We start from the raw sequence: 12,299 nt of genomic DNA on the forward strand, positions 1-12,299 counted from the left end.
TATTTTCAATCGATAATTTTTTTGAAAGCAATATTAGTTAATTTGTTTTTTTTTTATTTTTAGATAGAAAGTAATGAGTGTATTACAAACATTTAAGTTCTTTAACAACCAGATTATTTTGTTACTTCATCTTGTACACAAATGAAAAAAACGGATCTAAACAAGCTGTTCGAAATTGCATTAAGATATGCCATAAATGTTTAAAAAAAACTTCAAGCATTTTAATATAGATCGTGATTTATATACGAAGTTTTGATAACTTTAATGACTTGTGCGCCAATGAGCCATAATAAAACTATATATATTGAAAAATATACAAGTAGCGTGTTATTATTAATTAAAATACTTTGACTTTTGTTACCAATACGTCACTAATGAATCAGATAAGTAACTTTTTAACAGACTAAAGTTTTTTAAGTTAAAATCTTTAAGTATACTATAGAATGATTTGTTTTTTTTTAATTTGAAGTTACTAAGTACAAATTTATACTAATATACTAAACAAAATTTAGAAACTAATAAAATTAAGAATTAAAAAAACGTAATAGTTAGCCATTTCCTTTCCTATTGGTTAATTTGAAAGAAATTTTAAGAAAGACACGTAATAGACTAGTTGTTAACACTGGATGAATTATGGAACGTAATCAGTATCAGTTTTTCTAAATTTTGTCAAACTTTTAGTTGAATGAACATCATCAATCAAAAATGGAGTGTTAAATAGTAATCAATAGTAAATTATCAAATTAGTATCTTTTTAATTATAATAAGTTTATAAATAAAATAGTCTTCTTAAACATTAATGTATGAAGCAAAAGAACACAAATAGAAGCAAACTACTAATGGATAAAACAAAAGCAGTTTTTAATAGTATGTTAATCTGGTCCAACATTTTTACGGCTAAGTGCTGTATTAGATTAAAGTTCATCTTAATTTGATATTTTGAGTGCCTGATCAACTAAACATTATTTTATGATGAAATGTGCGTTACTAAAATACAAAAAAAATTTTTTTTTGTAAATTCATCTTACAACAAAAACTAAATTGATAAAATGATTTGTAAAGATACTTGACTGAAAACTAATAGTTTTACACTGTTTAACGTAATTAAAATTATTGAATTATATAACATTTAATGGTGTTACCTAAATTTACTTTTTGATATACTTATAACTTTCATTAGTTTTAAACATGACTTCATCAACGAAAACATACCAACAACATTTTTTAAAGTTTATCATTTCATCAATTTTTTTAATAATATGAACAGATGAGCCTACAAATTAAGTTTTAGTAAGATTATGTAATTTATTTTACAGCTTTATAGCCGTTAAAACTTAGCTGATGGATAAATACAAATTTTGTCAAACTTATTTTAAAATACGCTTAAAAAATTAGAGAGGGTTTGTTGGTTTCGGTACTGAAGTCACAAACTTTTTACAATATTTTTGTTAAAATGCTGAACTATTTTTTTAATTCTAACAAATTTTCTTTTATCTGCATTATAAGTAAATCTATTTTCAATATGTAAATAAAGTAATATAGTTATAAGGTTTTTTTAATTCTTATTTGCCTTGTTAATGTACACTAATAGATCATTACAAATACTTACATTGTTTAACAACTAGTGTATTTTAGTACATAAATATTACAAAAATTAACAAAATCAAAAATATCACCTTTAGTTTGTAGTTTAGTCGCAAGTAAAACAATGTAGTTGTTTTTTTTTTATATTGAAATTTTTATAATACTAATAAAATATTTTGAATAATTTCGTTTTTTTGTTTTACTGAAAATCTGAAACTATTTTAAAAATAAAAAAGAATTATATGAATTTGAAAACTTCATTGTCATTAAACAACGTGATCAGCAACATTAATTAAAAAGTGATTTTACTATTTACGTTCGAGTTTCTTCAGCTAAAACTTGCTTAAACAAAATACGAATTAAACAAATAGTTTTAAAATAATAAGTGCAAATTAGCTACAAAATCACACTCAGTTCTATAATTTTTGCAGTTTGTTGCTAAAATATGTTTATAATCAATCACTAAAACAATTTGCGTATAAAGTTAGCAAATAACTATAAGCAAAATAATGCAGTTTTGTAATATTTTAAAATTTGCAAAATGAACTTTTAGTTTCAAAACTAATCAAGTTAAAAGGGATATCTTAAAGTCTACTACTATATTTAATTTATCGGAATAAAACAAACGTACATAAATAATTCCTTTTTGCCGCACTTATGTTTTTTCAAACCATAAAACTTGATCATTTCATCAAATTTTACAAATCCATCTTCGTTTATCTGTTGATATTAAATAAAAAATATAATTTAGTACTTATATTTTGTAATACGAAAGAATTATGTAACATAATTACTTTAGATTGATGTATGTGTAATGTTTCTCAGTCGTTAATCAATGAATAATTAAATGCATATGTTTTCACATAATTAAGCATTTTGTGTTAATTTCACAGTTAGATATATATTCGTAAATACATTATTAGAAAAATAATGTATTTACGATCATCCTAAAATAAGGACTTTCGGAAATATGGTGTTGTTTAAACCTTAAATGACCTGTGAAAAAAAATATTGATGAAACAAATATAATGACACGCACGATGGATATTCATTAACAAAACAGTCTCAAATAAACTTAATTGTTGATTATACAAAATACTGTATACAAAATATTGATTTGGTAACAATGTAAAGCAATATGTATTTTATTTGTATTAAAAATAAAGCAATAAAGTTTTATGCCAAAAAATATTGACATCAACATTGATAACATATATCTTATAAATATTACTCGTTTATACCATAATACGTAGACTAGTGAAAAACATTTTCAATGCACTGATGGTTTTTTAAACTTATATACCTAAAAAAATAGCTTTACTTTAATACTTAAAATTAAAAAAAGATTTATTTATGATAACTGTCTTTCTCTATTAAATAATGATCAAAATAAACTCACAGAAGGCGTTTAATCTCATCCAATCTTTCTTCTGGAATTAACTCTGTTTATAATTGTTAGAAATTAGTAGCAAGTATTTAGTTTAGTCTTATCAATATAGTTTAAACTGTTTTTGTATACTGAATAAGGTTTTTAACTATGAGTAACAATAAAAATTGTGGGTTCAAGTTTAAGTATTACATATTGAAAAGTATAACTTAATAAAATTTAAAGATAACTTAAGTTGTTCATAAGTAAATAAAATCTGTAAAACTTTTATTATTATAGGTTAACAAAGATATAGGTAACAAAAGAGCACAATCCGTTTCTGACAAAAGTACTTTTTAAGAAGTTTGAATAAAGCTTTTATATTATATTAACGTTCATAAGTTTTATTGTTTAACTTAATTTTAAGTTTTAAATAACATAAGGTCAAAAAAATTTATAGGTTATAGAACAATTTAAGATACTGAACAATTCAAACTAAAAGAATTTAGTAAAGTTTTATTTTCAAAAACTGCCGATCGCTGGACTCGATCTCGCTGCCTCCGGCTCACTTAACGGGTAGACAATCACTGCACTACACAACCACCTGTGAGTTGACCTTAATGCTGGTATATAAAGTTAACAAAGTACTTTATGCTTAGATTTTTACAAAACAACTAAAGAGATATCAATTACTAGAGGAGAAATATTATATTTAATTCTTTCAAGACTCTATGATGCCAACTATGTTTCGTTAAGAGACCTCGTAAGTGCAAAAAAATATAAGTAACTTTAATTTTAAACAAGTTTATTTAGCTATTGCTTTCTAACTTTACTATAAATATTTGTTATACTCTTCACTTGAAATACACGTACAAAGATATGGCTGTTTGTTTTGTACAAAACTTTTACGCGAATTTTGATATTTGAAAATCTTTCATTCAAAAGCTGCATAAGCAGAGCAATTGTACATATTAAACGCAGTTTTTATTTTTGTTGCTTAAATCTAAATGAAAGAAGTAAACTTATTAAACGCTTCGATAATCAGAAAAATTTAAAATATGTTGATAACAAATATTTCTGCCACATTTTAATTTCAGCTTTAAACTTCTGTTTAAACTTAAAGGTTTTTATAAACAGTTAAATGTCTAAAAACCAAACAAACATTAATGTAAAAACTATATAACTTATTTACAACAATAAATGTGTAACACAAGAGTAAACTAACAAATATATTTATTAAAATATAAGTGCACTTTTCCTTTCATTAAATCAAGTTGACTTTTTTAGAACAAATTTTTATTAAACCTTATTTTATGTTTGTTTTAGTAAACTTCTATTAGTTTTAATATTCAACACCATAAACATTTCAGGTCAATTACATTTATGCTGCAATAAACATGTGAATAAATGTTTATACGGACACCAAGGGGTAACTTAACTTTACAAACTATATTAACACGTACAAAACTATTAATGAAACTGTTAGTCAAAGTAAGTATTGTTTAATTTACTGTAAAAGAACTAACTAAATTAGTAGACTTTATAAAAAAGATGTCTTCTTCTAAGTAGACTGTAATTATTTAAATTTATGCAAATTTTTATGCAACAAAATTGAATGATTATGAACGAGTAAAGCTTTTTTTTTTGATTTTTTTCATTTTCGTTTTAAACTTGGCAATAATCAAAAATAAGCATTTCCATCGTTCTTTGCGGAAAATTTCATGCTAAAAAACACCAAAAAAGTTATTAAAACGATGAAAAATAAGCAAAATAGAGCTTTAAAACTTCAAAGCTTTGAATTTGAACTATTTGGTTTTTCTAATACCTTTAAAACTTGTAGGTTTTTGCACTTGAAAGCCGATGAGCATATGTTTGACCAACTTTGAAGTCTTCTACTTGCCATAATTTGGAAAAATGTCACATTTCAACACAATTGTCAACTTCTGCTAGAAGCTTCTTGTATCAACAATGGGTAATTTCCCAGTTTTGTGATTTTTGTTTCTTTTCAGAGATTTTCAACGCAAATTTGGAGAAATAACTAGAAATTTCAAACGAACAATGTTTAAGCGTTGACTAAGTAATCGACGGTTTTCAAAATGAGAGTTACTATAAAAGAAATGTTAAGCATATTAATTCTCAATATGAACTACTATATTTTTTTAGAAGTATGGACATGGACAACTCGAGCAATTCATCTGAAGAAAATGAGAGCATATATCGGCTATAAATTACTTTTGATCCTTTAAAGCAGAAAAGTAAAAGATGACTATTGCGTGCTAACTGATGCAACGATTCGAGAGGTACATAACAAGACACGTGACCTGAGCAAACTCATTCGTAAAGCCAACAAGTGTTTGTCGAGCCCGCAGTTAAACTGGAAAACAAAAGCAGCTCTCGGTTGCTGTCGAAAGCTAGTTTGCGTCTTTCTACTGTGCTTAAAATTGCAAAGTAAGATGTTACAAGAGAGAGAGAGTATGAAGATAAGATACTAGTGTCTTTCAAATTGATTGACAGCAAATTTATGCTTAGATATAAGACATTAGAAAACATATAATATACATTAACAATCGTGAAGACTTAAACCTTGGCTTAAATGGCACTACAAAAACTGTTATTTAAAACAACTCAAATATAACCTCAAGTTAGAACGTTAAATGTTTGTATCTGTTAGTTTAAGTAAGATACACCTTATCCATTACTTATTATGTACATACAATTAGTCTTATTTAAAACAAAATTAATAATTTACAATCCAAAAGATATGTCCATATACAACTAATGTGTAAGTAAAAATTACTAAGTTTATATTGTATGCGACTACAGGGTCATGACGTAATAATTGTAAGTAGGTGAAAACAAAAAATATTACAAAATTACCTGAAAATTTGTGGACAAAAACGGAATTTTGTAAGTGTCTAATTTAAAAGATGTCCAAACTTTATTTATACAATTTAAGACTTAAATACTTACTTATGTAAATGGAGAATTTTAGCTTAGTTTCTGTCTAAGTGGCATAAACCTTCCACATACTTAAACCTTAGATATACTACTTACAAAAGTATATAGTTCTGTACCATTAAGAATGCAATGTACCAACATTAATAACATATTTTACACAACCATCGTTTACCTCTTTCAAGGCTAACGACGCTTAAATCTCAGTAAGTAATCTACTAGTGTAACTCAAACAAATGATACAGGAACTGATCCAAGTAAAACATCAAAAAAAAGTTAAGAACTGCTGGTCTAAAGTATAATTTAGTACTAAACTAAGAATTTATTTGCTGTTTATGAGACTAGGTCACTTAAATAATATAACTTTTTGAATTGCAATAGAATGATACTGATAAAGTAAACTACAACGAAAAAATGTTGTGTTACTTTTGAATAATTCGAATCACTAATGGATATATACTATTAAACATATCTGTAAATAACACTAAAACTCTGTTCAGTCTTTACTTAACTTTGAGCTATAAGTAGAATCAAATTACGTAACAAAGTACAATACAAACAAAACAATAAAGCTAAGGCTTGTTTAAACAATAACATAAAATAGATAGAAGACTACTCTATCTTATTAGGTTAACTAACTGGTATGTACAACTGGTAAATTTATGAGACAAAATACAATAGAACGATATTAGTAAATCAAATTACAGTAAGTGAAGTGTTCTATATAGAATAATAAATTGATTGTCTACTCCAAAACTGTACCATTTGGAGTACTACATCAATGTTATATACTATAAAACATAAAACTTTACTGTAATTCAGTTGTTTTTAATATCAAACATACATGTGGATACTCACAAGTATATAAGAGATAAATAACATAATAAAAGAACGTGCGTAACTACTCGTACATCAAACAAAAGACTAATTAGGTGCCGACCAGCATAAGGACGTGGTCTAAAGGACGGCTTTCGTTATTTGTGCAAAAGTCCCGGGAGCAAGAGTCCTCCGGAGGAGGGACTCGCAGCGGAAGGACTTATGCACAAATAACGAAAGCTGTCCGCCACCACTTTAACTCAAAACCCAACTACTTCTTGGAGCTCAGTACCACACTTTTATCTGGTTTGGCTGTCAGGCTTACTAACTAGGCTCCAAGCGTAATTAGGTTTTTAAGAAAAAATGGTTGGGAGAAAAGTGAAAAATTTTTCGCCGGCGGAGCCGGCGAAATGCCTCAAAAAATTTATTTTATCTCAAATCTCAAAAATTTCCCGTCACATTTTCACTTTGGGGGAAATCCCCATTTGTGAAAAAAAAATGTGTGGCGGACCTTAATAATTTAGTGCGTACCTTATGCGTGTGCGTATTTCTTAGATCGCGTACCTTACAGACATTAAAAATCACTTTGACGCATTGTAAATTACTACCTGATGTTAAATCATTTTTGTTCATTTTAAAATTCCTCAACTCCTTGCATCTTTAATAGTTCTAAGGTCCGGCTGCAGTTATAACGTCGCTTCTGATTGGCTAATATATTACAATTTTTATTGATTTAATTTTTATTGAAGTAATAAAACTTGTTTTTCATTTTATTTTTATGTATTTTTTAATATTATGCTATATCATCACTTCACCTCATAATGTTATGAATGAAAACATATACAAAGCCTTACAACTGCAGCCGACCCACTTAAAATATGGCTTAATTTACCTTATCTAATTATTAACATATTTAAATTTAAACAAAACTAAAACTATACTGTTTAACCAATAAAATACAGTACCACTTGAGTTACTACACAATGTTACAAAATATTCAAAAGGAATATTAGTGATTTTATATTTTAAACAGTTTTTGACAGAGTTTATTTAAATAGTTAACATGCTTGTATACTGTATAAAAAACAAACTTTTATTAATTATCAAAATATTCTTTGCTTAGAGTCTTTACTGTGACACTATCTAATAGTATGAATGATGAAACTACTAAAAAACACTTGGAAATAATGCTGCACAATACATAGTATCAAGTTTGAGATAAAATAAACACCTATGTTAGTTTATAATGTCACAATAGAAATTCCAGACAAAGACTATTTTGAAGTATTATTGACATTTTAGAAAATTAAGTCTAACATGTCTATATAACAATCATATCTGGTTTTGTCAGCTAGTCACAGTTTATTTATCATAACTCTGTTAAACACTAAAGGGTTATCAACAATTGTTTCTAAATGTTAATATTTTTTTCTTTTATTAGCTTTTGAATACACTTTATAACCACTTTAAGTAACAAACCAGACTCTTATACAGTTTAGCATTGTCAATTATTACACTGTACTACATAATTCTAAAAACATTTAACAGTTCTAGACATGTTTTGAACAGTTTTTGTTCAAAAAATATAGCTAACATGCTTGTATATTATATCTAAAACTAACTATTAATCGTTTAAATAATCTTTCATAGGAATTTTTTAACAGTATATCATAAGTATCTGTTTTATATAGCATTTCATTAACTCATTTGGTTTAATCTTACACATAGTATCAAGTTGAATACTTATGATACACTATTTTATAATGTCACACAATTAAAATTCCAGACAAAGACTATTTTGAAGTATTATTAATATTCCTTAAAACTAAGTCTATCATGTCTATACAACATTGTCTTTTTATAAACATCATATATAGTCAGACAACAGTCTGGTTTTTGTCAGCTAGTTACAGTTTTTATCACAATTCTGTCAACTATAATAATTACTTAATGATTATCAATCTTATAGTATGTTTAAACATTGAACATTATTACCACTTTTAATTATTATCACTACAACTAACTGAAACAAACCAGACTTTTATCTAACTTGGTTATATAAACATACAAAAACACCAACTAAACATAAGTCAGTTGATCATGCTGTCTAAATGTTGTTTGTGTTCTTATATGTTTATATGTAATGAAATATGTCACTTATACAGAAACATTTTACACTATTGCTTTAATTGATTAGTGGATAAAAACATAATAATAAAACATTTACTTAAAAAATTAATAACAATATGAATACCAAGGCTGCCAGTGATTAATTCAAAAATTGTACCCTTGTAAAATTCAGCTTAATTTAAATATAATTAGAAACTAAGCAGCAAAAGCTGTTAATGCATTATGTACTTTACTTGATATCGATTGAGTTTGAGCACTAAATTATATTAATGATTCTCTATGTTTACAAAAACAAAAATTAATCAAGTAAGTAATTTTTAAGTATTTAAAATTGAGTGTTACTGAAACATTAAGTGCTTGGCAACCTTGAAAAATAATCTTGTATGACATTTATCTATCTTAATTAAATAAGAAACTAACCTCACTAAGAGCTGCAATAGTCCAAGAACTGACTTGGTTCACCAAAATGCTTAGCAGTATTGATTAGGAATTAGAAAGATGATTGATCTAGCATCTAAATATAGATGCCCATTTTGTTTCTGCTCAACATAAGACTTTTTAGTGAGTTTATGAATATAGAGTGAATCAAACAAATGAAATTTTTTCAAAATACAGGTAAAGACTTTTCTTTAAAGTTGTGAACAAAAAGATAAAAATACACATGATTTTCATAATAAACTAAAAGACTGTTGATTTAAGACAATTTTTCAACAAACAGGTAAACACCTTTCTGTGGAGTTGTGAACAAAAAGAAAAAAAAACAAGATTACCACAATAAAGTAGAAGTCTTTTGATTTAAGACAGTTTTTCAAAATACAGGTAAACACTTTTCTGTGGAGTTGTGAACAAAAAGAAAAAAAAAAACATGATTATCACAATAAAGTAGAAGACTGTAGATTTAAACCACTTTGACAACATACAGGTAATGACTTTTCTTTGAAATTGTGAACAAAAAGATAATTAATACCCTTGAATATCATAATAAAGTAGAAGACTCTTAATTTAAATAACTTTGACAACGTGCAGATAATGTAGATTTGTTTTGTTTTCTTTTTTATTCAAGCATAAACAGTTCAAGTTTAAATTTTATTGATTTTTTTTATACTATGTCATTGTTTTTGAATTGTTTGTGCTTGTACTTTAAGTACTTTTTATTACTTAAAGCAACATATAAAAGGTAAACTCTAAAAACACATATGTAAAGAAAGTTAAAGTAAAAATTTGATGGCCTAGCACTTCCAAGAAAACTTTTCTAAAATGAATTGCAATTTTTTAGAAATTTCTGCAAACAGATTTTTTGTATAATTACGTAATAAATAAAACCTTTGTGCAAAAAATTCACTTGGTGACATTCACGAGGCCTCTCTTCTCTCGCTTTGACAGTTTAAAGCTAATTTTCAACTTTTGGCTCTAACTTTTTTAAACCTTGTTTTTTTCAAAAATAAATTTCACCATCGTTTTCAGCACAAAATTCTGCTTTAAAAAACACCAAACACTTTATTAAAACGTTAAAAAATAAGCAAATTACAACTTTAAAAATTCAAAGCTTTGAAATATACAAATTTTTGCTTTGAATACATTTCAAACTTCAATGTTTTTGCATGATCTGAGTTTTAAACAATTAGCAGGCATTAGTACTCCATTTATGTTCAAAACAAATATCTCTGCTATATTCCAGCTTTAAATTTTTGTATCAGCTAAAGGTTTATATTTGTAACTGTTCATTAACTGCTTTATAAAATCTGTATAAGTAAATTTAAATGTTTCAACTCTAACTTTGATTTAATACAATAACCATAAACTTGAGATTAATAGTTTAGTTTGTGTATATTACTGTACAAACTTATTAATTTGTTAATTTGATTTTAAAATAATGCTTCACTATAGTTATAGAGATATTATTAGTAATAAACACCTTAACAAACATTTACAAAGACATTGAGGCTTAGCTTAACTTTACACACTATGTTTAAAATATAGCAAAAAACTAAGAAAAGTTTGTCGCTTATACATTGCAAAAAATCTGTTTATCTTAGCTTAAAGTTAATAAAGTATTTCAATGTAGGTCATTTTTTAATTTTGATTATCATAAATGTTCGTTATTAAACTTACAGTTGCTATATTTTGAAAGATATTTTACAGTACTTTTAATTAACTTTAGTAATTCACACTTTGTGTAATTCACACTTTAGTAATAGTTAGTTCACAAATTAATAAGAATTTCTTAATAGTGAAAAAAGTATATTGTTATTTATTTTTTAATAGTTTAAACGAAATATTGTTTTTACTAAGAATTTTATAACTTATATTAGATAAGAACTAGTCACAAAAACATACAAATAAGCAAACATTTTTGTTTTTTGTAATTAGTTCTGGGCTAATAACGAACAATGTAAAATTCCACATAAAAACAATATTTCGTTTAAATTATTAAACAATAAATAACACTATATTTTTTTACTGTTTAAAATCTTTTGTACTATTGTTTTTTATATAAAACAATTATCAAGCTGTCATACAATGTTAAAATTAAAACACAAAAATAAATTTTAGTTTTATTACTTTATTTAGAAATACTCAAACAAAATGCACTTTAAAAGTTCAAATGAAAGATGTTTGGAAAATATAACATAAACTTTAATGATATACTTGAGCGGCAATGAGCCGTTAAAAACTGGTATGCTTTTTGAAGGTAAATAACTATAAGATGTTGTGTTTTTATTCATTAAAAACTAACTTTATTACGTGATTTTTTTACACACGTCACAAATTAATCAGGTTGTGTTATATTTTCGTCTTGGAGTTTTTATAATTTTTGTATCACTTAACTTTAATCTAGAATAATTTGCTTGGTCAAATGTTAACTTACTAACAATTGAAAACAAAACAAGTAAGATTAAAGAAAGCTCTATCAGCAAAACTTTAGTGTTTAGTTTTTAATTTTTACTTTTAAATTGAAAGCTGAAAATATTTAAAAGACACACTTAAAACAAAACCATCGTGAAAACAAAATAAAACTAATCGAGTTATAAGATCACAATCAGTCTTATACTCATTAACAGTTTGTCAACCTTTTAATCACTGTAATATTATAGATCAATAACTTAATTTGAGTTAGGACAAGTAGTATTCGAAAATCTAAAATTAAATTAGTCTAGTTTATTTATACGTTTTGCTAAAAAACATATTTTTGAGTTGTAAAGTACGAAGCAAAACCACAAAAGAAATAAACAAAGTTGTTTTGAAAACTAAGACTTGAGAGTAACTCCAGGATTTTTAAAGTTTTCTAATGTCATGTTTAATAGTTCTGGACAACTGATTTACCTTACCACTTTAAAACTATTAGATTATAAATATTTTTCAAACACTAAAAGTTATGAAATACTTAAGACCAACACATTGTTTATTTTACTGTCTCTAAAATAAATTCTTTTTTACTAAATGTAAT

At 25.7% G+C, this 12,299-nt stretch overlaps 1 protein-coding gene across 1 annotated transcript in view; it reads right to left on the minus strand.

Annotated features, from left to right (window-relative positions):
* Positions 1-3,472: 3,472 nt before the first annotated feature.
* Positions 3,473-12,299, minus strand: part of LOC145845232 (uncharacterized) — a 38,999-nt gene continuing 30,172 nt past the window's right edge. Inside the window, exon 2 of the mRNA XM_082952654.1 lies at positions 3,473-3,573. Coding sequence (XP_082808780.1) covers positions 3,473-3,573 — 101 coding nt within the window. The remainder of the gene's footprint in view (positions 3,574-12,299) is intronic.

The sequence above is a fragment of the Thalia democratica genome, chromosome 9 (assembly GCF_965202585.1).
Source record: "Thalia democratica chromosome 9, ktThaDemo2.hap1.1, whole genome shotgun sequence".
Classification (NCBI taxonomy): Eukaryota; Metazoa; Chordata; class Thaliacea; order Salpida; family Salpidae; genus Thalia; species Thalia democratica.